Genomic DNA, 25354 nt, shown 5'->3' with positions numbered 1-25354 from the left:
TCTGCCTACCTCAGCCAATCACCCAGTCCCGCCTGGGGAGGCATTGCCAGGGGATTGGCCAGGTAAGGGGAGGGACCGTCCTGCCCAGACAACGGAAGGTGAATCTTACCTGTGAAGCGTCACTTGGCTCCAGAGATATAAAATATGGATTACTGAATGATATGCAGTTGAAAAGGTTGACAATGGGACCCATGGAGGGGAAGGTGGGAAGTCCAGAGATTCAGAGAAATCTCTAAATATGGATATGTATTTTGTATTGTTATAATTCTATACATTTCAAATCAAATAAAAATTGTTTATTAAAAAAAGAATTCTCAAGAGCTATTGACAGGGGCTCTGAGATGACACCTGCAAATTCCTTTAATATTGTGGAATGCAACACATCTGACCTACAAGACTTGAATTTATGTGGCCTAGCTAGGCATTTGTGTACGGATATCTTTCTTGGGCTGTAATTCCTTCTGTTAGCCATTGATCTTGTAGGCATACACACTGCATGGGCAGTGCTCAAAATTTTTTGAATGGAGAAACTTGTTTGAAAGGTCTAGTGTGTTACACAATCTTAACCATTCAATCTGTTTTCTGCTTGTTTCCCTTGTGGTAAAAGACAGAGGCAAAGTAGAGGCAGAATGGTTCTGTCACCTGCTTACGTTTCTCCATCTTCTCCAAGTGTCCAAGAAAGAGCTTACTGACAATAATGGAGTAATCCATTCACCTCCTGTCATTCACTCCCAGTTCCTGTCAATCTAAGGTTTAGCGATATTCAAAGCATGAGAATACATAACACTGAAGATCTTATCTTTTCAGAGTCAGATAGACTTTTCTGTATTCATAAATTGTTTCCAATTTATCCATAAAAGAGTTTCCAAGGGGCTTAGAACTCTCTAATAACAACACAGCCGTGGCAAAGTTTTAATTATTGACAAAGTCTAGGCATAACCCAGCCAAGGTAAAATATTCTTTAGTCCTCTTGAGTTCAGCTGGAAATATGTAACCTTGAGTCTTGATTTTAAAAATAATAATTTTATTTTCCATTTTACAACATTCAACATTGAATATAAATCTACACAAATCAAATAATATTTTCTGCAACTTCCCTCCCTCCTCTTCTACGGTTTCTTATTTTTCCATTATTTTCTTACTGCATATCCAAATTTATCCTTTTTACAAATTTATCCTTTATAATTCTTTTTAAATTTTTACTGCTCATGTTTATATCAGTCCTGTTAACTATTTACAATTTGTTTCCATATGTTCGATAAACTTTCCCCATTCTGTCACAAAAGTCTGTCCTCTTGATCTCTTATTCTTTTGGTAAGTTTTGCCATCTCTGCGTATTCCATCAGTTTTAACTGCCAGTTGCCTCTTTTGGGAGCCAGTTCCTCTTTCCAGTTTTGGACATATATCATTCAGGCAGCTGTGGTTGCATACATAAATAGTATTTTCTGGTCTTTCGGCACCTCTTCTCCGAATATACCTAAAAGAAAAGCTTCTGGTTTTTAAACAAAAGTTATTTTCAACACCTTTTTCAATTCATTATGAATCATTTCTGAGAAAGCTTTTGCAATCTCACACGAGCACCACATATGAAAAAGTTACCTTCTTTCTCTTTACATTTCCAACAAATATTGGATTCAGACTTCTACATTTTAGCTAGCTTACTAGGCGTCAAGTACCCTCTGTCCATCATCTTTATATAATTTTCTTTTAATGCATAGCAAGCTGTGAATTTTAAATCTCCATTCCAGAGTCTTTCTCACGCTGTCATGCCAATATTATGACATATGTCCATTACCCAATGTATCCTTTATGATTTAACCATGTTTTACTACTTCTGTTCTCAGTCAAATGGTTGTATTGGGCACACTTGCCTCTTGGCATCTCTGGTGGCAGTGAAAGCAAAGAGGGTTTAAAGCCCCGAGCAGAATGCCCAGCTCAGAGCTGCGCCCGCCTCTTAACGCGGGAGAAGGCGGACAACAGAGCAAAACTGCTTCTCCCTCTCCAGCCACCACCTTCCCTCCCACGGGCAGGAGCTCCTGTTCTTTGCGGGGGGCGGGGGTGGGGTGGCGTGACAAGGTCCCAGTACTGATCCTTGGAAAACTCCACTTTCTGTGGCTCTGTCTGTCTGGAGACCTGCCCATTTCTTCACGCTCTTTGCTTCCTGCTATGGAATGGATCCTGGCCCCGAGGACCACGCTCTGGCTCCAGGGTCAGAAGCAGCAGGATTCTGAAGGCCCCTTGGTGGGGAGCTCAGGTCTGGAGGGCTTCCCAGGAGGAGCATCTGAAGGAGACCAGGAGGCCAGATCCAGCAGGCCCCCCACCTCCGCCGGCCACCCCAGGATACCACAGTCAGCCAGGAACGGGGGGCAACCGTCACATCTTCATATAAGCTCGCCATGAGGAAGCATTTGGCACATTGGCTCCGGGGTCATCCGGCGAAATTGACTAGCCGTGGATTCAGTCAAGCCAAGATGAAGTACTTCTTGACACACAGCATAATTGATTTATAGAATTCATGGCCACAAGGAAGAGTGGTGTCAGCAGACATAGATAGCTTTAAAAAGGATTAGATGAATTCAGGAAATTAGAGGGGGTTATAAGGACACAGATTTCTGGCACTTTTTGCAGAGCTTGTGAAGAGTAACTGGGAGAAGTCAGTACTCCAAATTTTTGGCCTTTGCCATCTATGCTGTGTACACGTGTGTGAGTACCGATTTGTGACTACTGCATGCGTTGTGTGCTTCTGCAAAGATACCACATTGTTCATTCATTTTACTGAAACACATTTATTTGGGCTGAAATGGGGCTGGGGAAAGTGGAAACCCTGAACAGTCCCCAACAGCGAGGAAAAAGCGAAGCCGCAGACGGCGGTTGGGGAAGGGGCGGGAAGGGTCTCCGGGCCCGGCGGATCCTGGGGCGGCGAGCAGCCGGAGCCAAGCCGCCCTGGCCGCCCGGGACGGGGCGCAGCAGGAAGGCCCCGGCTCTCCCCCCCCCCCGAAGTCCGGAGCGGCGCTGGGCCGAGCGATGGCTCGGCGGGATCGCCTCGGGAGGGGGGGGGCTGCTGCAGCCCCGCCCGCGAGGATGCTGGTGGGGGATCCGGGCCAGCGGGGGGGCGGGAGTCAGCCAGCCAGCCAGGGAAGCCCTGCCCTCTCCCTCCCTCCCTCCCTCCCTCCCTCGCTCCCCCCCCCCCCCGGACGGCGCTTCTCCTCCGCGCTGCTGCAACTTGCTGCAGTGTTTGAACGGCGCGGGCGCGCGGGCGGGGGGCGGGGGCGGCGGAGCGGGGGCGCGCGCCGGGCGTGCACGCGGCAGGCGGATCCGGCGCGGAGCCCCGCGGAAGGTGCGCTTGCCCGCTCGGCGCCGGCAGCCTGGCGCCGGCTGGGGCGGAGGAGGATGCTGCGGCAGGCGATCCACAGAGGGCTCCGCTCGTCGTGCCACCAGCTGGGCTTGTTCGTCAGCCGCCACCCGGTCTTCTTCCTGACGGTGCCCGCAGTGCTGACGCTCATCTTCGGCTTCAGCGCCCTGCACCGCTTCCAGCCCGAGACCGACCTGGAGCGCCTGGTGGCGCCCAGCCACAGCCTGGCCAAGATCGAGCGCAGCCTGGCCAACAGCCTCTTCCCGCTGGACCGCTCCAAGAGCCGCCTCTACTCGGACTTGCACACCCCGGGGCGCTATGGCCGCCTGATCGCCCTCGCCAAGCCCGGAGGCAATATTCTGCATCAGGCAGAAGGACTGCTGCGCATCCACCGAGCCGTGCTGGAAATGAAGGTGAACCACAAAGGCTATAATTATACTTTTCCCCATCTGTGTGTGTTGAGAAATCAGGATAAGAAATGCGTGCTGGATGATATAATTTCAGTGCTAGAGGATCTGAGGCAGGCTGCCCTCTCCAATAAGACAACAGCCAGGGTGCAAGTGAGCTATCCCAACACTAAATTGAAGGTATGCTCTCAACTGCATGCTTTTCCCCTTAAAGAGGCAGCACTTCCTTCCTTGTCCTCAACAGCAAAGAGAAGCGCCGTGGTCATTTCTGGGGTAGTTTTCCAAAGACGGCACCCAATGACATACTTCTATGGGGGAATCGGGGGGGGGCGGGGGCGGGTAGATGTGGGGGTGGGTGGGAATGGTGTGGAGTGGGAAATTGTCCCGTCTGCAAATAAACTGAGCATGGGGTAAAGCTCTGCAACGCTTTTCAGGCAGAGGTGAATCCATCACAGGAATGTATATGGGAAATGTCACATTTTTTGCACTTGTCATGAACTCCGCTCAGTACAGGAAGAGACCTTTGATATGGTCCAGAAAAGGCTTCCCTCGGGTGTATTTTAGGAAACCTGTGCTGTAGTGTGCTGATGGCAGAAGTATTGCAGTAGTGATTCTAGGAATTGTGTTCGTTAGCTGCATGCCTAGGGTGGCAAGTCTGATGGCCAACGTCCGCACGGCCAGCCTTGCCACTGGTTATGATCTGGCATATAGGATTGCACCATCAATGCAATGCTCAAGTAAAGGCAAAATGGTGGGCTATGGAAAGTTTCTGCCCAGCTAACCCTAATATTTCATATCCCGAGGCAAACAAAGGTTACCTACCTGAATCTAAAAAATGCGACCGTGGATATGAATGCTTGGCTCAACAATTTCTCCACTGGTAGAAATTTTATTCTAGGATTCTTCTTGAGACTGCTGTGTTGCATGGCAGACAGAATTTCAGGTATAACCTGCAACCTTTTGTTATCACTGACATCACTGGATGTGCAATTTAAGCCTTAGCCATGTAGTTCAGAAACCATATCTTATTGTTATCCCTGACACCCACCTTTAGCTCAAACATGCATTTGGAAACCCACAAAAACTTCTTATTTTTCTTCAGAAAAAAAACCCCATTCATTTTTATGGTTGTGACCTACATTAGTTCAGGCTGCAGCCCTAATAGTGGGTTCTCCTGATCTACCTGGAAGTTATAAATATGAGCACAATGCAGCAAAACCTGGCCACATCTAAGCCCTACTGAGATGAAGAGGGCTTGTTTAGCACAATTAAGGCTGCAATCTTTGGCACACTTTCCTAGTAGTTAAGTCCTATTGAAAGCAGGGGGACTTACTTCCAAGTAACCATGCGCAAGTGCTGTGTTGCATGTCCCATCCCATCCCATTGTTGCCAGAAGAACTTTGCCAGCATTAACTTTTGCTGAATTATACCTTACATGTTTCTTTCAGCTATTTGTGTGTGTCTGAATGATAATGTCCTACATGGGAAAATATCCATACTTGAAAATGTGCATAAAGTCTACCATAAGCCCTAAGTGAAGTAAGAAAAACACCTGCTAAGTGAAGTAAGAAAAACACACTGTAGTAGTTCATTTTCTTTCACTGAAATTATTTATTTTGTGTAGGAAAGATATGACAGATGTACATAATAGTAACAACAGCAGCAGCAGCAACAACAACATATTCATATGCCATAATTTATTATTTGTATACCACCCATCTGACTGGGATTTTTTCTGATTTCTATAACTGAGGGGCATTTTATGTTTATTTCTGATTCATATACATGACTTGTCTTTGTTGGGCAGGAAAACGGCTTTGAAAACTAACAGTCAGGGAATTAAACTTTGTTCCATGCCCTTAGTGAATCTTTCTCCATGCTCAGAAACACCTAATAGACGTGCTATAACTTTTTGCATTCTGAGAAGCCCCTCAGTCTAGAACTGTGAGTCTGCCCCATTATGTGGCAGGTCGCCTTGGTGGAGACGGGGTCAGCTGGAACTGCGGGAGTTTGCCATTGCCATTGCACCACATCCTGGGGTGATTTGGGCCTCCAGCTGCCGCTGTCCACCATAGGAATAAGAGGTTGATTATTAAAATGGCCCCACCCTAAAGGTTGATGGGATCTAATGTGTTCCTTTTGGCTCTCATGGAATTTCTGGCTGGCATGGTTGGTGCTCTGTGGAATATGAAACTGTGCATTAACACCATAATTTATTTCCACGTCTTTGTGCACAGCTATTAGGGAATGAAATCTTTAGGTTTAAAGGTTCTCTTCCATAGGCCCAAGATCAGTTAACATGGCCAAATATTGGTTAGCTGTTCTTTTCACTTGTTCCTTCTAGTTGTAAAGAACCTTGAGACTCAAGAGATGCAGCTCCTGCTACCCTGTCCTTGGTTGCACTTTCGACCGCAGCTTCTTTCAGGGAGAGTGAGTTGACCCAAGGCTGGCCCTGTATTCCTCCCCTATGAAACCTTGCCAGCTCTCTGCCCTTGTGTCCCATGGGCAGGCCAACCAACCAACCAACCAGAGCAGAGCCCGTGTTTTGGTGATGAAGGTAGCACCTTCCTTGGTTGAGTTCACTTTTGACCAACCACCGGGCAAGAGGCCAATTCTACCACATATATGACACCCACAAGCCAAACAGGCCAAACAGAAAACATCCAAGTGCAACAAAAGGACTTCAATCAAGGTTCAACACCAGTTGCAAGATTTATTACCACCATTGAAGATTTGATGGATTAAAAAAATCTTGTGTTTAAAAAGGAATGTTATAACCTTGTAACAATGACATGTATGTTAGTTTTTCTGTGTGTCCATGTAGCAAGACTGCCACACATAACATCTGTGCATGGTATACAGATGCTTTTACCATAGAAATGTGTGTAAAAAAAGCATATAATGTTTCTAATTTTGATTGCTCCTGCATATTTTAAAATTCCCCTCATACCACTAATTGCAAATACATAAGGAAATTGTAAGAAGATCCAAAAAAGTTGCTAACCTGAAAAGAACAAAACAAATACAAAACAAGAGCTGTTTTGGACTGTGGAGGAGGGCCTCTCCTTCATTTGGTAACCCATTTGTGGGGGAGATGGTCCCAGAAGAGGAGCAGAACGCTTTGGTCCTTCTCACACCAGCCTGCTGCATGTTGTTCTTTGTTTTCTAAGTGCCCAAAGAGCAGACTGGGCAAGGCCTTTGGTGTGATCCGGCAGGGCTTAGCTTAAGCTTAAGGCACAAGAGGCCACTGTGACCTTGCTGAAACTCCTGTGTCTGGTCAGTACCTGGATACCACATATATACCAATCTGGGTTCCATGAAAAAAGAAAAATGAGACAGAAATTTAATATACAGTGTAGACACACACAAATATGCTAATAGACATGGTTGTCATTCCCTTTTAACACTTTCCAAGTTGATGGCCACATCTTGTGGTAGCAAAGTACATCGTTTAACTTTGCGCAGTGTAAAGAAACGCTTGGCTTTGTCTGTGCCTCTTCCCCGGAAGGCCCTGGATTCGGGTGTTGCTTTTCCTACACCACACATAGTTTTCTACAGCAGTATCCCGGCCTCCCTCCTTACTTGCCTCCCCCCCTAAACCAAAGAGCCCCAAATGTGGTAACTGTAGCCCACAGAGGAGTTGCTCCAGCCCCTTAAACATGTTGGTCACCCCTTTCTGCCCCCTTTCCAGCTCTATAATATCATTTTTTGGGGGTGCATGGGGAGGGGCTCCAAGAAGCTGTCAGCATGCCCTGAGAACAGCTTTGACTGGCCAGTGAGCGTAGCTGATGGGTCTCAATCTCTCTGTGAGTTAGGGCTTCCCCTGCATTCAAAGACAGGCTCTGGTGGATTGAGCAGATGAGACCAAGAGTGGGTCCAACAGTCAAGGCGGTTTGTGCACATGCCGCAGAGGGAAGTGAGATGGGGGTTGTCAGTCTAGGAAGGTAGCCCATCTGGCCCATCTAGGAGAATGAAATCTCTGATCCTAAACCTCTGCTGCCTTGTGGGATATCTTCAGAAGAAGAAAAGGCTCAGGAGTAAACCCTCCACAAATCCAGAGTGGACTCCCTAAGGTGGTTGGATGGCACCTCCAGCAACTCCTGCAGACAATCTGGTGCCAAACGCCTTGCTCTGCTTTCCTGTGGACCCCATCAGTGAGGCTGAGAAGGGGGTCTTGTTGTCTGGGCAGCCCAGGACCTCCAGGCTTGTGCCCCAGGAGAGGTCACTTTGGTGCTGCTAATGCAGCAGTTTTGCTTCACCACTGGAGATGTACTCCATTGTCTTTCAAGACAGACGGTGGCCAAGCCCAAGAAGAAGAGGCTCCCTGGACCCACCGCTTGCCCTTGGCACGCGACCCCAAAGACTCTTTTAAGAGCCACCAAAAAAAGAAAGACAGATGCCAACAATGCCCTTTTTGAGTTGTGGTTACCAGAAATGTACACAATATTCTACACATAGCCACATTTATAAGCATTTTGATTTATGATATGAAGGCATTGTGATACAGACAGTTTCATTTTCTATCCCTACCATTAAATTCACCCTTTTCATAACAGTTGCACACCAATGCAACATTTTCATCAAACTGTGACCCCAATATCTCTTTCTTGGTCAGTAACCACCAGAAACTTAGTATATTTGCCCCAATGTGTAACACTTTACTCTTGTTTACATTGAACCACAACTTGTTGCAACCCCTTTTGTCTTTTACCAACCTGAATAATTTGGTGTCATCTGCTCAATACTAGCTCCAGGTCATTCCATCACGAACAAATTAAAAAGCATTAGTTCCAGCTGATCCAACGTTTTGCATCACCATGTGCTTAATGACACACTAAAAGAACTCTTTAAAAAAGTATTTAGAGAGGTCTTACCTTTTCAGAAGCCATGCTGACTTTTCTCTGTGCTTGGTAATTTTATCTTTAGTCATGCTTTCCATCAGTTTTCCCAGAACAGATACAAAGCCAACTAACGTATAATTTCTTGGACCCTTTTAAAAAACAAGCTACATACGTTTATTATGATGATGTGAACTATGGGTGAACTGAGACCTATGGATGTGAACTGTGATCTATAGATGAATATCATGGGAATTGGGGTTGCTTGTGTGTAAACCTCCAGCTGTTCCAACTGCTTAGGGGTGGTTGCGTCTTTCCCTGCCTGAGCAGCCCTTTCCCATGGCTGTCTCAGTCGCTGGTAGAATCCGTCAGTGGGTTTCCTCCAGCATAAGAATTCCTTAATGGACAACCTCCTCCTCGCCTCTCTGCGCGGAAGCCTTCTGCGCAGAGTGGGCGTGCCAAGCGGCGGTCCTCCACTCTCCTCACTGACTTCACTGGAAGAGTCTCGGAGCCTCCCCTCCGAAGTGCTCTCTGCCTCTCCCTTCTTCCTGGTGTCACCTGGACTTCTTTCCCCAGAGGACGTCCTCTCTCTTCCCTTACTGGTTCCCTCTCTGGCAGAATCTCGGAGCCTAGCCTCTCCACTCTGCTCCGATGTCAGTTCCCTGACAATGAAGGACAATATACTAGTGCTGCTGCTGCTGCTAATTTCTTAGAGGACCAGAAATTTCACATTTGAGTTCTTTAAGAACTTTTGGATAGATGCCACCTGATTTTTAATTTGGGAGGGGGCATTTGCTGCAGCTGTTGCCAAAAACTCCACTCCCACATACCAGTTAGATTTTAAAAAAACTTCCTATTGGGTCTAAGTCTGTTTCTTTCCTACATACTTCAGAAAATTTGTCATAAGAGCAGTTGAATTAGATCAAAATGTTTCTTTCTTTTCTGGTAGAGGAATGGCATAGACTTTTAAGGAGCAAAGCTGTCAAGTTACAGCTGTAGTCTGGAAACTGACTTGCAGAAATCCTTGGTTCTCTATTATAGAAATCAACACATTGGCAAGCTGAACTTCAAAATGTTAGGTAGGGCAGAAACAAGAGTCAGACTTGATTGCAACATGTTGCCCAGTCAGGAAGCAAGGTATGAAACTCAAGATAAGGCTGGATCGCCATCAGGCAGAAATGCTATTGTTGCATCCTGCACAGAGCCGAGGTTTGGACTAGGTGACATCCAAGGTCCATTCCAGTCCTATGATTCTATTCTATGGGACACTGGGGCAGGGGTAGAACAAAATAACACATTCACACGCTTGTGCACATTTTACACAAATTTACACATTTGTGCGCTATTTAATCCCTGACTCCTCAGCTGTCCATGACTGTGGTCAACATGCATTATGGATTATTAACTATGGGGAAATGTTGTGAATGCTCCCTTGTTTTAGGGTTAGGCTAATGTTCTGGATTTTAATGCCCTAAGATGCTCTTAGTGTATAGTGCAGTTGACTTTACTATCAAAAACCAATATTTTTGACATTCTGTGGTTATTGGGAACTTTAACATGTACAAAGGTGAAAAAGACAGGAGATGCCATCGCTCTGAGGCGTTTTCTTTGTGACGAAGCTGCCACATACACTTATTCTATATCTAACTCTCATATGTTGTTGTAAGTGCCATTCAAATGTCCTTCATCATGGGCCCACCACACTCCAGCTCTGAACTCGCTTCACCATTGCAGTGACAGGAATACCTCAGCATGAATTTATGCTAGATGATTTCTTCCGCAGCTGCCCTGGGACCACTCTATGAAATCTAACTTACATATTTATGGGAAGAGGGAATTACCCCCCACAGAAGGAAGAGAAATTAAAAGTCAGGTTACTGCAAAACATATTGCCTGACTTTGGCAGCTTGTAAAATCGGGGCTGCTGTGACATTACGGAGTGAATCTCATGGGAGTCGATGCACATTCCAGCATTTACTGAGTGCCATTAGCCAACCATGTATCTACACTTCATCAGGTGCTTCTAAAATGACCTTTAATAGCTTACAACAAGGCCAGGTGTCCTGCCAAACTCATATTCCCCAGAAATAGAACAAAATCAAACAAATGAACTGAAGATTGAGCCAGATAAGACTGTGGCACTGTTTGTGGGTGGCTCCCTAGACTGGATGGGTGGAGCGTCCCCTACTGTGGACGGGATGAAATTCCCTCTCGAGGAGCAGCTATGTAGCTTGCAGGTCCTTATGGATCCCTTGCTGTTGCTTGAGGCTCAGGTGGCCTCCGCGGCACAGAGTGCCTTCCATCAGCTTTGGCCAGCAGCCCAGCTATGCCCCAATTTGGACAGGGATAGCTCCACTTCTGTTGTCTGTGCTCTGGTCACCTCTAGGTTAGATTACTGCATTTGGAGACAGTCTGGAAACTGCAGCTGATGCAGATTTCAGCAGCCAGCAGGGCTGAGCAGGGCAGGACAGTCTGAACATTTAGCAGCTATCCTGGCTCGACTGCACTGGCTATCACTTAGTTTGCAGTGCTGGTTTGACTTACAACCCATGATACAGCCTTGACATATAAAGTCTCAGGACTCCAACGCCTCCAGGGCTGCCTCTGCCCACATAAACCACCCTGGACACTGCAGCCGCCATCGGAGCTCCTCCTTCATGTGCCCTCTCTGAAGGAAGTGTCAAAGATGGCGGCATGCGAATGGGACGTTTCGGTGGTGGCTCTTTTCCAGGAAGCACATCTGGGACCATTGCTGGGTAAGCTTATTTGTCCAAATTTAATTTGGAGGGTCACTGAAAGCAAGGGTAGGACTTGTTCCCTTTAAACATATTGTCAGATGAATATTTTAGTTTTTTTGCTGTTTGCATCTGATTTTTATGACTTTGTCATTTTATTTTTGCTTCCCTTGATTGCAAAAATCGCTAAAAATATAATAAAGAATAATAAATATAGAAACATCATATCAGTGCTCTAGTATCTTCTCTTCATCAAAACTCTGTGCACCTTACTTAGCTCCCCATCAGTGCATATAAAAATAAAATACAGACCTTAGGTGTTTTCAGTGTGCTCTAGGTCACTTGGCTAAATGAGATTTACCTTTAATACTTTTGCTTTTTTATGCATGACCTACTTAGCTTATAAGCAAAAATGACTGAAAATGTTAGGTTGACTGAGAACAGCACTGTTGTAGAAGTTTTTCCTCACTTCCCTTTTAAAATGCAACCTCCTTAAGTCTGAAGTAATGACCGCTCCACGCTTAAAACGGGGGGCGCCCTTTGCATGGACGTGCGCAGCCCCTAGATCTGGAGCAGCTCCAACAGCATAGGCTTGGTTTGCCTTCCCTCAGGTGGGATACCTGGAGGTCTCCGCCTACCTCAGTTAGTTGTCCAATCCCACCAGGGGGAGACCAGGCCAGGTAGGGGAGGGATTACCTGCCCACACAATAGAGGGAGGATCTTACCTGGGAATCCTCACTTGGCTCCAGAGCTTCTCCCACCCTACCCACCCTCAGTTAATGTCTTATTTTGCAGGATAACTTTTCTTCACAGGTATGCGGGCGCTGCTACGTTAAGGTCGCTGTTAAAGGGCCAGAAAGGAATTCCCATGTATTGGCAGGTTTTGCCTTTCCCGTAGCAAAACGTCACAACTTTGGCGGTATCAGGCCTTGGGCGGAATCCTTTAGTCCATCTTCCTCTTTGCGGCGGCGATACCAGGGTTCTCCGTTAAAGGGGTTTCTGAAGGGAGGCTTTGACCGTACGCCGAAAGGTCGTCATTGCTCTCCCCTGCAGCGGCGGCGTAACGGGGGCGGCCATCTCTGCTTGAACATATGTTCTCCAGAGCTGGCCCATCCCCCCCCACACACACTAGATAACCCTGATGCTCCCTAGGTCCCCGGCTGGGGACCGGGGAGGGAGAACGCCCAATGCCTGAGCCAAGGTCTACCCACATTTGAAAGTTAATAAAGTTGTGGCCAATTTAATCCCATAGCACGTTGTCATGAGTCCTTATTTCATATGATGGGGGGGGGCGCGGGATCTGGGGACTCTGCCTGTCCACGCAAAAACATTTCTGGTATGGAATATACTCTGTATTCCTTATAAAATACCTCTTTGTCACACCCTAGCATGGCCAAGAAACACAATGTGGACATTCCAAGAGGAGGGACATAAGAGACCTTTGAACATGACGCAGTGCACATGTGTACTAATGTTCTCTGCAGCACTAAGAAAATTAGCTTCAGGGTGACAGTGAACTCTATGACATGTTTGCTATAGAGAGCTACCAAATGAAGATTATGCATGTCATCCAATTTTATTTTATTTTGTTGATGTAAGCTCACGTTGTTTCATATAAGAGGGCTTCACTATACCTTGTTGATAGGCCACTAAAATACAGGGGTGGGCCTACAAGGCAGGAAGCACAAAGCAGCAGGTCCTTCCCATCTTGCCACCTTCAGTCAGGCAATTGTAGCAAACTCCTGCTCAGCACCGCAACTCAGGGTGGAGAATGGGTGAAGGCAATGCAGGTGCCCCCGGGCAACTCCAGCTCCTGTTTTAAGCACAAATGCTTGTTTTCTGGGGTGCATCCTACCAACCCTAGCTGTGCAAATTTAATCAAGGAAGCAATTTTGGATTAGCTGTCGCAAAATAAAAATGTCCAATTATGCATACAAGTTCTGTGCTGGTTTAAAAAAAGGTTAAGTGGTCACGACCCTTTCTGTTTCAGTTCAAGACTGACAGCTCCTAAGTGGCTCTTTACTGGCTGTGTGTAAAGAAGTGAATTAGTACATCTAGTTTCTTACCTCTCAGAGCAGTAATGATGAGGCAAGTGCACCTGCCAAATTTCTCCTCACTCCTAAAGACACAAGAGTCACCTCTGGGCCAGGCATAGAACGTCCCAGGCAGTGCATATGGGAGAACTGAATCTCCAAATAGGAACGCATTTGTGTTTCTTTGTATGCCATCAATTTAAAGGGTTCTCACCACGTTTCCTCAGAGGTTTGTTCCACTGGTTCCTCTGAGCTGCTTCCCATCTGCTTCTCACTTAGGGACACTTTTTGTCCCAGAGAGCTGTTGTGAGGGTGAGCATATATTATGAGGTATTTGGTTATTCCAGTCTCCAAATAATCATCTGGTAATTAGAAACATGAACATGTTCTACCAAAGAGAGAGATGACTGTCTGCATTGACTTAGATTTTTATTTTATTTTTTCATAAAATTTATGCACCGCTTGAGTGTAAAAAACCTCAAACAGTTTACCAAAGACAAAACAGTAAAATCAAGAAAAATTCACATCCGTCCTTTAAAACATACAAAAGCTAAAATATTAAAACAGATTAAAATTATCTCAACATTCTCGATGTCTGGGTAGGCTTACTTAAACAAGACTATTTTAGCTAGTTCCAAAAAGTGTGTGGTGAAAGTGCTCATTTGATCTCAATAATGACACAAAGAGAATCACAAAGAGGTTTTTTTTGTAAAATTTTATTAGTTTTTAGAATATCAACGACAAGCAAAAACATAAAACAAACAAAACATAACAAACATAAATCCTAACCTTATTGAAAATAACAGTTATTTACTTTGTAAAATGACTTCCTCGTTTCCCCTTAGTTGAATTTCACTGCATATCCTTATAACGGTTTTCCAAATCCCAATTTTAATACCCTTAAAATTAAACGTTAACATCTTTAAATCTTTTCCTTCTTGTATTAAACATGTTATTTTGTCAGTTAACATAAGTACAATCCTAAGCCCATTGAGTATCTGGACGCTATTTCCAGTTATTTTAGCTTAACAAATTTAGCTAAATAATCATTAAATTTCTTCCATTCTTCATGGTGTTCCTCCTCCTTCTGGTCGCGGACTCTTCCAGTTAGATCGGCTAGCTCCATAAAATCCATCATCTTCATCTGCCATTCTTCTACTGTTGGTAATTCTTGAGTTTTCCACTTTTTAGCTAACAGAATACGAGCCGCAGTTGTGGCATACAAAAATAGATTAACATCTTTCTTGGGCAATTCCGAACCTATTATTCCAAGAAGAAAGGCCTCTGGTTTCTTTGTAAATGTATATTTCAACATTTTTTTCAATTCATTATAAATCTTTTCCCAGAAGTCTTTCACCTTGGGGCAGGTCCACCACATATGAAAGAATGTTCCTTCTTTTTCTTTGCATTTCCAATATGTATTATCACAGTTATGATACATCTTTGCTATACATCATCTTCATAATATTTTCCTTTAACAAAGTACATGCGGTGAACTTCACCCCTTTCTTCCACAATCTTTCCCAGTCCTCAAACATTATATTATGTCCTAAATCTCTTGCCCAATCTATCATCAATCTATCATTATGCCACTCCAGCAAAAGCTTGTACATTTTAGATAAGTTTTTACCTTCAGTATCTAACAACTCCATCTCCAACTTCGATTTTTCCAAGGCAAAACCATTTTTCTTATCCAGTTTATACAATTTGTTAATCTGGTGGTAATATAACCAATTTAACTTATCTTTAATTTGCTCAAATGGTCTTAATTTATAGCCTTCCTCTTCCTCTATTAATAAATCATAATATCTCAACCATTTGGTATCCATATTTAATTTTTTCTGGGCCTTTGCCTCCATTGGTGAAAGCCATCTGGGCGTCTTTCTTTCTAAAAGGTCTTTGTATTTTATCCAAACATTATACAATATATACGATTTCCTAATTATATGATTTTTAAATGCTTTATGGGCTTTTACTTTATCATACCACAAATATGCATGCCAACCAAACACATTACCAAATCCTTCCAAATCTAGTAAATCTGTATCTTCTAATTTCATCCATTCTTTAATCCAACAAAATGCAGCAGCTTCAAAATAGATTTTTAAATCTGGCAGAGAGAATCCTCCTCTTTCTTTAGAATCCGTAAGTAATTTGTATTTAATTCTGGGTTTCCTCCCCTGCCAGATAAATCTAGAAAGAGCTTTTTGCCATTCTTTAAAACATTTCACATTGTCTATAATTGGGAGGGCTTGAAACAAAAAAAAGCATCTTTGGCAGCACATTCATCTTAATCACAGAAATCCGGCCCATTAATGGCAATTTTAAGTTAGACCACACCTCTAAATCTCTTTTAATTTCATTCCATATTTTCTCATAGTTATCCTTATACAAATTCAAATTTTTCCCAGACAGGTTCACCCCCAAGTATTTAACTTTTTCACAAAATCTAGGCCCGTTTTTTCTTGTAATATTTTCCTTTCTTCATTATCCAGATTTTTCTCTATTACTTTGGTCTTGCCCTTGTTTAATTTAAATCCTGCTAGCTGACCAAACTCATGTATTAGCTCCAGTGCTTTAACTGCACTGGAGTCTGGATCTTGTAATGTCAGAACTAAATCATCAGCAAAGGCTTTTAATTTGTATTGTTTCGAACCTACTGTAATACCTTTAACTTGTTCGTCTTTTCTAATCATACTTAGCAAGACCTCCAGAACCGAGATAAACAGCAGAGGGGACAGTGGACACCCTTGCCTGGTTCCCTTCTCAATTCTAATTTCCTCTGAAACCACATTATTTACAATAATTTTAGCTTTTTGTTCTTGATAGATCGCTTTAATACCATTTATAAAATCATGACCTATCCCCATACTCTCTAAGTTAGGTAACATAAAACTCCAAGAAACATTATCAAAGGCTTTCTCAGCATCAATAAACATTAACATTGCTTTACAACTCTTTCTTGCTTCTAACTTTTCCAAAATATCCACAACATTTCTAATATTGTCTTTCATATGTCTTCCAGGCAGAAATCCTGCCTGGTCTTTATGAATATACTCTGATAAAACCTTTTTTAGCCTATTAGCCAGTATATTTGCAAAAATTTTATAATCCACATTAAGTAGGGAGATTGGTCTGTAGTTTTTAACGTTGGATCTATCCTGACCCTGTTTAGGAATCAGAGTAATGTAAGCTTGTTTCCAGGTTTCAGGTGCTTCTCCCCCCCCCCTGTAAAATTGAATTAGATATTTCTACCAGAGGTTGTATCAGCCAATCTTTCAATGTCTTGTAATGTTTCACTGATAGACCATCAGGTCCTGGTGTTTTGCCAAGTTGCATTGAATTTATTGCATGTTCCTCTTCCTGACTTGTGATTACGCCATTTAGAAGATTCTCTTTATCTTTCGGAATCCGTTGCAATCCGTTGTTCTTTATAAATTGCTCGATTTTCCCTAGATTATAGAATCATAGAATCATAGAATCATAGAGTTGGAAGAGACCACAAGGGCCATCGAGTCCAACCCCCTGCCAAGCAGGAAACACCATCAGAGCACTCCTGACATATGGTTGTCAAGCCTCTGCTTAAAGACCTCCAAAGTAGGAGACTCCACCCCACTCCTTGGCAGCAAATTCCACTGTCAAACAGCTCTTACTGTCAGGAAGTTCTTCCTAATGTTTAGGTGGAATCTTCTTTCTTGTAGTTTGGATCCATTGCTCCGTGTCCGCTTCTCTGGAGCAGCAGAAAACAACCTTTCTCCCTCCTCTATATGACATCCTTTTATATATTTGAACATGGCTATCATATCACCCCTTAACCTCCTCTTCTCCAGGCTAAACATGCCCAGCTCCCTTAGCCGTTCCTCATAAGGCATCGTTTCCAGGCCTTTGACCATTTTGGTTGCCCTCCTCTGGACACGTTCCAGTTTGTCAGTGTCCTTCTTGAACTGTGGTGCCCAGAACTGGACACAGTACTCCCGGTGAGGTCTGACCAGAGCAGAATACAGTGGCACCATTACTTCCCTTGATCTAGATGCTATACTCCTATTGATGAGGCCCAGAATTGCATTGGCTTTTTTAGCTGCCGCGTCACACTGTTGGCTCATGTCAAGTTTGTGGTCAACCAAGACTCCTAGATCCTTTTCACATGTACTGCTCTCAAGCCAGGTGTCACCCATCTTGTATTTGTGCCTCTCTTTTTTTTTGCCCAAGTGCAATACTTTACATTTCTCCCTGTTAAAGTTCATCTTGTTTGTTTTGGCCCAGTTCTCTAATCTGTCAAGGTCGTTTTGAAGTGTGATCCTGTCCTCTGGGGTGTTAGCCACCCCTCCCAGTTTGGTTTCATCTGCAAATTCGATCAAGATGCCCTTGAGTCCATCATCCAAGTAGTTGATAAAGATGTTGAATAAGACCAGGCCCAAGATAGAACCCTGTGGCACCCCACTAGTCACTCTTCTCCAGGATGAAGAGGAACCATTGATGAGCACCCTTTGGGTTCGGTCAGTCAGCCAGTTACAAATCCACTGAGTGGTAGCATAGTCAAGACCGCATTTTACCAGCTTCTTTACAAGAATATGATGGGGCACCTTGTCAAATGCCTTGCTGAAATCAAGGTAGGCTACATCCACCACGTTCCCTTCATCTACCAGGCTTGTAATTCTGTCAAAAAACGAGATCAGGTTAGTCTGACATGACTTATTTTTCAGAAATCCATGCTGACTATTGGTGATCACAGCATTCCTTTCTAGGTGCTCACAGACTGTTTGCTTAATGATCTGCTCCAGAATCTTCCCTGCTATTGATGTCAGACTGACTGGGCGGTAATTATTTGGGTCCTCTCTTTTCCCCTTTTTGAAAATAGGGACAACATTTGCCCTCCAGTCTGCCGGGACTTCGCCTGTTCTCCAGGAATTCTCAAAGATGACTGCCAGTGGTTCTGAGATCACATCTGCCAGTTCTTTTAATACTCTTGGATGCGGTTCATCTGGCCCTGGAGACTTGAATACATCTAAACCAGCCAAGTATTCTTGTACTATCTCCTTAGTTATTTTGGGCTGTATTTCATCTGCTGAATCATTTGCTCCAAATTCTTCAGGTCGGGCATTGTTTTCTTTATCGGAGAAGACTGAGGCAAAGAAGGTATTGAGGAGTTCAGCCCTTTCTGTGTCCCCTGTTTGCATTTCACCATCTTCTCCTCTGAGTGACCCCACTGTTTCTTTGTTCTTCCTTTTGCTCCGAACATACCCATGAAAGCCTTTTTTGTTGCTTTTAACCTCTCTAGCAAGCCTGAGTTCATTCTGTGCTTTAGCTTTTCTGACTTTGTGTCTACACGTGCTGGCTATTTGTTTGAATTCCTCTTGGGTGGTTTCCCCCCTTTTCCATTTTTTGTACACATCCTTTTTTAATCTTAACTCAGTTAAAAGTTCTTTAGATAGCCACCCTGGCTTCTTTAGGCACCTTCCATGTTTCCGTCTCATTGGTATTGCCTGACGTTTTGCTTTTACTATCTCCCTCTTAACAAACTCCCAGCCATCATGAACTCCCTTTCCTTTTAGTATTACTGTCCATGGGATCTCACCCAGCACTTCCCTAAGTTTTATGAAGTCGGCTTTCTTAAAGTCAAGAAATTGAGTCCTAGTATGCTTGGCTGCTCCTTTCCGCTGTATAGTAAAATTCAGAAGAGCATGATCACTCGCGCCTAATGATCCTTCCACTTCTACCCCACTAACCAAGGCATCAACATTGGTTAGGACCAGATCTAAAATGGCTGTTCCTCTTGTTGCTTCTCCCACTTTCTGGACAATGAAGTTGTATGCAAGGCCAGTGAGGAATCTGTTTGACCTTATGCTCTTGGCTCAGTTTGACATCCAACAAATATCCGGGTAATTGAAGTCCCCCATTACTACTATCTCCCTTCCTTTTGCATGCTTGGCCATCTGTTCCAGGAAGGCATCATCTATGTCCTCCGTTTGGCTTGGGGATCTATAGTAAACTCCCACAATGAGATCTCTGTTATTCTTCTCTCCCTTAATTTTGACCCAAATGCTCTTACTTTGGCTTTGAGGTTCTAAATCTTGGATCTCTTCACAGGTATACACATCCCTGACATATAACGCCACTCCTCCTCCTTTCTTGTCTGGTCTGTTTCTCTGAAATAGATTGTATCCCCCCATTTTTACATTCCAATCGTGGGACTTATCCCACCACGTTTCAGTGATGCCTATTATGTCATATTTAGTTTGCTGTACCAAGAGCTCAAGCTCATCTTGTTTATTTCCCATGCTTTGCGCATTAGTGTACAGACATTGAAGTCCATTAATCATTCCCCCGTGTCTCTTATTTAAGGATTTTTTCCTCCCACCACTAGGTCTGTGTGCTCTTTGCTCCATTTGGTCTATGACATTTGGATGATCATCTTCATCAATTGATAGACTCCTACTTTCAGGAGCACTGTCTCCCTCCCCCAAATTAGTCAGTTTAAAGCCCTCCTGATGAGGTTTCTGAGATTTTTGCAAAAACATTTCTCCCAACCGTTGTGAGGTGCAGCCCATCGCTTGCCAGAAGTCCGTCTTCAAGAAACTGCAGTCCATGATCTAAGAATCCAAACCGTTCCTGTTTACACCATTTGTGAAGCCAGCTGTTCACTTCCACTATTTTTCCCTCTCTCCCTGGGCCACGTCGTTCAACTGGGAGGACAGATGAGATGACAATTTGTGCATTTAGTTGCTTCAATTTCCTGCCGAGAGACTTGTAGTCTCTTTTGATCTTCTGGAGGCTATTGCTTGCAGTGTCATTGGTTCCCACATGAACCAAGAGGAAGGGGTATTCGTCAGTGGGTTTTATGATTCCTTGCAGTCATTCAGTTACATTTTGGATCTTAGCCCCAGGGAGACAGCACACTTCCCGAGACATCTTGTCAGGCCCACAGATCACTGCTTCTGTTCCCCTCAGTAGGGAATCCCCTATCACCACTACACGCCTCCTCTTAGGTTTGGTCGGGGTTCTTCCGTGAGCTGTCCGTTCCAAGGTCGCCTGCACATTCCCTGAGGACTGACTTTGCTGCTCGTCTTCATATACCTGATCGACTGTAATGAGGGAGAGATCCTCAAATGGAGTCTGCTCTTCGTCTTCCATGCTAGGGGAGAGGACCTCAAAGCGATTGTGTATTTCTAAACAATCAGAGGGAACCCTAGGCCTCCTACTTCTTTGAGTCACGTTTCTCCATATATCTGGCTCCTGTGTTGGTGAACTAGCCTCCTTCTCAGGGGAGTCCCCTGTCTCCTCCTTGGTGGAGACGGTGTGCTCTGTTGCTTCCAAGAAGAGCTCCAGCTCTCTAATTCTTTGGAGCGTAGCTACACGTTCCTCCAGTTGCTGGACTTTGTCTTTTAAGAGGGCAATCAACATGCAATTGCTGCAGGTAAAGCTGCCTGCAACCTTTGGCAAGATGGCAAACATTGCGCAGGAACTGCAGGCGACTGCAGCTGTTCCCTCCCCCTCCATCCTGAGAACAAGTCGTTGGGGGTGGCTACAGCGGTCCTCCATCATAAAAAGCGTGAAGACAGGACAAATAACTCCCCCCACAAGAAAAAAACCTAGGTCTCACCCAACAAACGTTTGAGACTAGCTCCCCTAAATCTAAAAGATGGATCAAACTGTGCGCACCGCCAGGTGTGCGCCGCTGCTCTGCAAGCTCTGATATGCTCCTCCCACAGCTAATCACCTGACTCAACGGAAACCCTGCCCCCTCTGACCTTTGCAGAGGGAGAACAGCTAATTAGCCACAAAGAAACACACACACACAAGAAAACCCTTTTTGCTCCTTCTTCAACTGCTGCCCTGCTAGGTCTGATAAGCTCCTCCCACAGCTAATCTTCTTTTTCTTTTTTATACAGTTGCTTGTAATATTTATAAAAATATTTTCTAATGTCTGCAGGTTTTCTACCGATTTTCCTTCTGTAACAATGTTTGTAATAGTACTTTGTTTTTATCTCTTTTTTAATTGCCAGGCTAGTAATTTCCCACATTTATTTGCAGATTCAAAGTTTCTTTGTCTCATCCTTCTTATCTTCCATTCAATTTCTTGATTTACTAACTGCGAATATTGAACCTGTAGGGCTTTAATTTCTTTTCGGATCTGCAAATTCTTTGGGTTTCCTCTAAGCTTCTTCTCTTTGTCTTTCAGTTGTTCCATAATTTTGTCTTTTGTCTCATTCTGTGCCTTTCTCCTAATTGCATTTTGTTGTATCAGAGACCCTCTCATTACTGCTTTGCTGGCCTCCCAAATCACCCTTATTTCCATTCCTTGCGTCATATTAAGTTCAAAATACCGTATTTTTTGCACCATAACACTCACTTTTTTCCTCCTAGAAAGTAAGGGGAAATGTCTGTGTGTGTTATGGAGGAAATGCCTATGGGTGGCATGCCTACAGATTTTCCTCCTCTAAAAACTACATGCATGTTATGGTTGGGTGCGTGTTATAGAGCGAAAAATACGGTAATCCTTTAGGGTTTTTTGGGCCTTATTTACAATTAATGAATTTCTCAACAAATCATCATTCATTCGCCATCTGAAGGAACCCTGAACAGACATTTTCAAGTCCATAGAAACTGCATTATGATGTGATCAGGTTTTAGGGCAAATTTCTGGTTTTGCCACTTTAGGAACCAAGTCTCTGGATATCCATATATAGTCTGTTCGCAAAAATACTTGGTTTGCATTTGAAAAAAAAGTGAAGTCTCTTTCCATTGGATTTCTAATTCTCCATATATCTGACAGATCAAATTTTTCAGTTAGATCAAAGAAAGTCTTCGGTAGTCTGCCAGAGTTCGTAACCTTTGATCTCTGAGTTCTGTCCATCAAGGTAGATGCAACTCCATTCAAATCCCCCATCAAAATAATTTTATAATCCAAGTATTCCAGCAGACTTGCTTCCAGGTTCTTGAAAAATTCCGCTTTGCCATCATTAGGTGCATAGATTCCTAATAACAAAAATTTCTCGCCTTGTGCTGAAATTTCAACTGCGTTATATCTTCCTTCCTCATCTTTGAAAATAAATTTTGGATTCCATTTATCTTTGATGTAGAAAACCACTCCTCTTTTTTTGACTTTGTCAGAAGAAATAAATTCTTGTCCCAATCTTTTATTTATTAGAATTTTTTTGTGTAATCTTGTAATGTGGGTTTCCTGTAGACAAATTATGTCCAAATTTTGTTTCTCCAAAATCTGATAAATTTTTCTCCTTTTTTGTGGCAAATTCATGCCATGAACATTCCATGAATAAATTCTCAACGCCATATTGTCTATTTACGAGGAGGCTGCCTCTGCTCCCTGCAGCTGTGGAGTTTGCAATCCAAGTTCTATCAAGTGCTTCTGCATAAATCTATCCTTCTGGAGATTCTTAATCTTTTGCTTTCTTCCTTCAAATTTGAAGGATAAGCCCTCCGGAAATTCCCACCTAAAAAAAATGTTCTTTCTCCTCAGAATGTCTGTCAAATCCTTGTACTGGGATCTCAAAACCCTAGGAATTTCCTTGAAAATGACCACCACTCTATCAGATACTTTGAGGCCTTTTTTATAGTGATGTCCCAAAATGATATCTCTTTGTTCCTTGGTCTTAAAGACCACAATACAGTCGTAGGTTATTTTAGTCTCTTTTTTACGTCCAAATCTATAGGCTTTCTCCACCCAGTCCTCCACCTCCTCTTTTTTCAGATCCCAGAATTCAACAAAATGTTTTATCACACATTCTCTGAGTTTATCTTGATCCTGTTCCAGATTAGGAAATCCTCTCAATCTCAAATGAGATTGTTTCCGCACCAGCTCTAGATAAGCTATAGCTGTTGCATTTTCCTGTTGCAAGCGTTCCAGGTCCTGAACCCGAACATTCTCCAATTGTGTCAGTCTTTCATCATGTGTATTAATTTGCTCTTTGACAGCTTGCAGGTCAGTGCCCAACTGGTCAATCCTTTGTTCCAATTTATTTACCGCACCTGTATTGCTGTCCAGTCCTTCTTTAATACTGACTCCTCAAATTGCGTCGGTGCTTTAGAGCCACGTCTAGGCTTTTCTTTTTCTGAAGTCATAACTGAGGAATGTCAAGGTCAATCACACAGTCTGCCAGAACAATGGAGAAAAACAGTTTCTCTTTTCCACCAGCCAAATCGAAAGCAGCTTCCTTTAGTCTTTAAAACTGCTTCAATCACAACAAAAAATATGGGAGAGAGAAGTTTATCCAAAGCTCTCTTTCTTGAGAGGAAGTAAGACAGCTTTTATCACTTTAGAACGTTGCTAGTCAGTGCAGGACAATTTATAGGCTATTCAGTCGAGGTGGAGATTAAGTTTATTCACTTTCCTTATAAAATCACCATGGAGACTAGCCTTTCCTCTCGGCTGGTCCGCTGCCAAAAGAGGATATATCTCAGTCTAATTAGGCAAGTTTCCAATTGGAATAAATCATTCACATCAAATCGCTTCCAGTTTTAAAAGTTTTCTTTACTTTTAGGCTTCGGCCTTTGCACGCCGTTTCATATTTCTGTTCAACAAAAGGGGAGCCACCTCCTTTTCCAATGTCTCCCTTATCTTCCCAGATAGCTCTAAGAATGATTTAGGAGTACTTACAGTTCCGAATTGCTTATTCTTTTTTTTATGGAGGGATTGATCACTGCTGGTTGCCAGTTCTCAGAGCTTCGCAGCTTTGAAGATAGAAGTTGTTTCCGTTGAGCCGCATCTCCACCCCACTCACTCTCGGTGCCCTTACGAGCTTACCGGGGACTGGAGGAGTCGCAGATAAGGCTTGCCAGATAAACCAAGTCCTCAGAACGCCCGATCTGAGGGCTTTAATGGGGAACTGTGTCACTCTCACAGTCTCTCCCTTCTTCAAAGTGCTGGAAATCTCTCAGCCGAAAGACTCCATGACTGCCATACCACGTGACCAACCAGGAAGTGAGAATCACAAAGAGTTTTGAGGCCTCTTGGCTCTTGGTTGTCGTTGCTGCAGCAGGCCAACATGGTTCCTCCTCTGGAAACGGAATAATGTGTCATCAGTCTGCAGGGTGCCAGTTGTGCCCTTGCTCCCTCAGGAAGATTTGGCGAGTTTCTCAAATGCTCCTTTCCCGTGGTGTATCCCGTGTTGTGTAAGATAAGTGCTCCTGTTGAGGGCTGGAGCTAAGCTAGAAGAGCAACGCTCCTGGCCTCAGGACTTCATCAGGGACTCAGCTACACAGCTGCAAATAAAATGTTTTAAATGTGTTGTAAAGTGTAGTATACAAATGTGGCACTAGGTGGCAACAGTGAGCTATGCCAAATTCAATGTATTTTTCAAAACATTTTGTAAAAAACCATTTTTATAGCGTTTTTTTATGTCTGGTAAAAATAAAGTAAAAAATATTGGGAAGGAAAGAGGACAAGAGCAACAAAAAAGTCCCTCCCTTTTTTGGGGGGATGGAAAATGTGTTTTTAAGTAATATATGGATGTAATGGTAGTAATAGTAATTTAGTGAAAGGGCTGAAGACTTAGAGAAGTGGGAAAGGAAAAAAAGGGGGGTTAAAAAGGGGGTTAAAATATATGAAAGGGGAAAGTTTTATATATTAAAAAATAGAGGATAGAGTTAATGGTAATAATATAATATTATTATATATATATATATATATATATATATATATATATATATATATGCTTTCGTAGATTTTCACGGGTACAGGAATGCAGGTTTTGGTGTCTTCGGGTGTCTTCCCGTGTAAGAGTCGGGGTGTCTGTGCGACGTTTCGACGAGGTCTCACTCGTCATCTTCAGGCTGGTGCTTTCGGCTTCTTGTTACTGGAACAGAGCAGAATCTGGTGTTTGAGTTCCTATAAATACTGTTGAGGGGTGTGGTGTATAGCCTCCAACGTTCTGGGCAGAGAGGAAGTTCCTAGATTAGTGTGCCTTTTCTTCTTTTGTTCCTTAATTACTTGAGGGATATCTTGAGTGATTTCATGAGTGATATTCTGAAT

At 43.6% G+C, this 25354-nt stretch overlaps 1 protein-coding gene across 2 annotated transcripts in view; it reads left to right on the top strand.

Annotated features, from left to right (window-relative positions):
- Positions 1–3363: 3363 nt before the first annotated feature.
- Positions 3364–25354, top strand: part of PTCHD4 (patched domain containing 4) — a 48974-nt gene continuing 26983 nt past the window's right edge. The window contains exon 1 of one of the 2 annotated variants that reach the window (XM_082215751.1): positions 3364–3939. In XM_082215751.1, coding sequence (XP_082071877.1) covers positions 3391–3939 — 549 coding nt within the window. In that variant the 5' untranslated portion in view covers positions 3364–3390. The remainder of the gene's footprint in view (positions 3940–25354) is intronic. The other variant, XM_082215752.1, reaches the window with a different exon arrangement.

This window comes from Podarcis vaucheri (genome assembly GCF_965113315.1).
Source record: "Podarcis vaucheri genome assembly, chromosome: 3".
Taxonomy (NCBI): Eukaryota; Metazoa; Chordata; class Lepidosauria; order Squamata; family Lacertidae; genus Podarcis; species Podarcis vaucheri.
The sequence above is the reverse complement of the archived record's forward strand: the minus strand, read 5'-3'. Positions and strand labels throughout refer to the sequence as shown.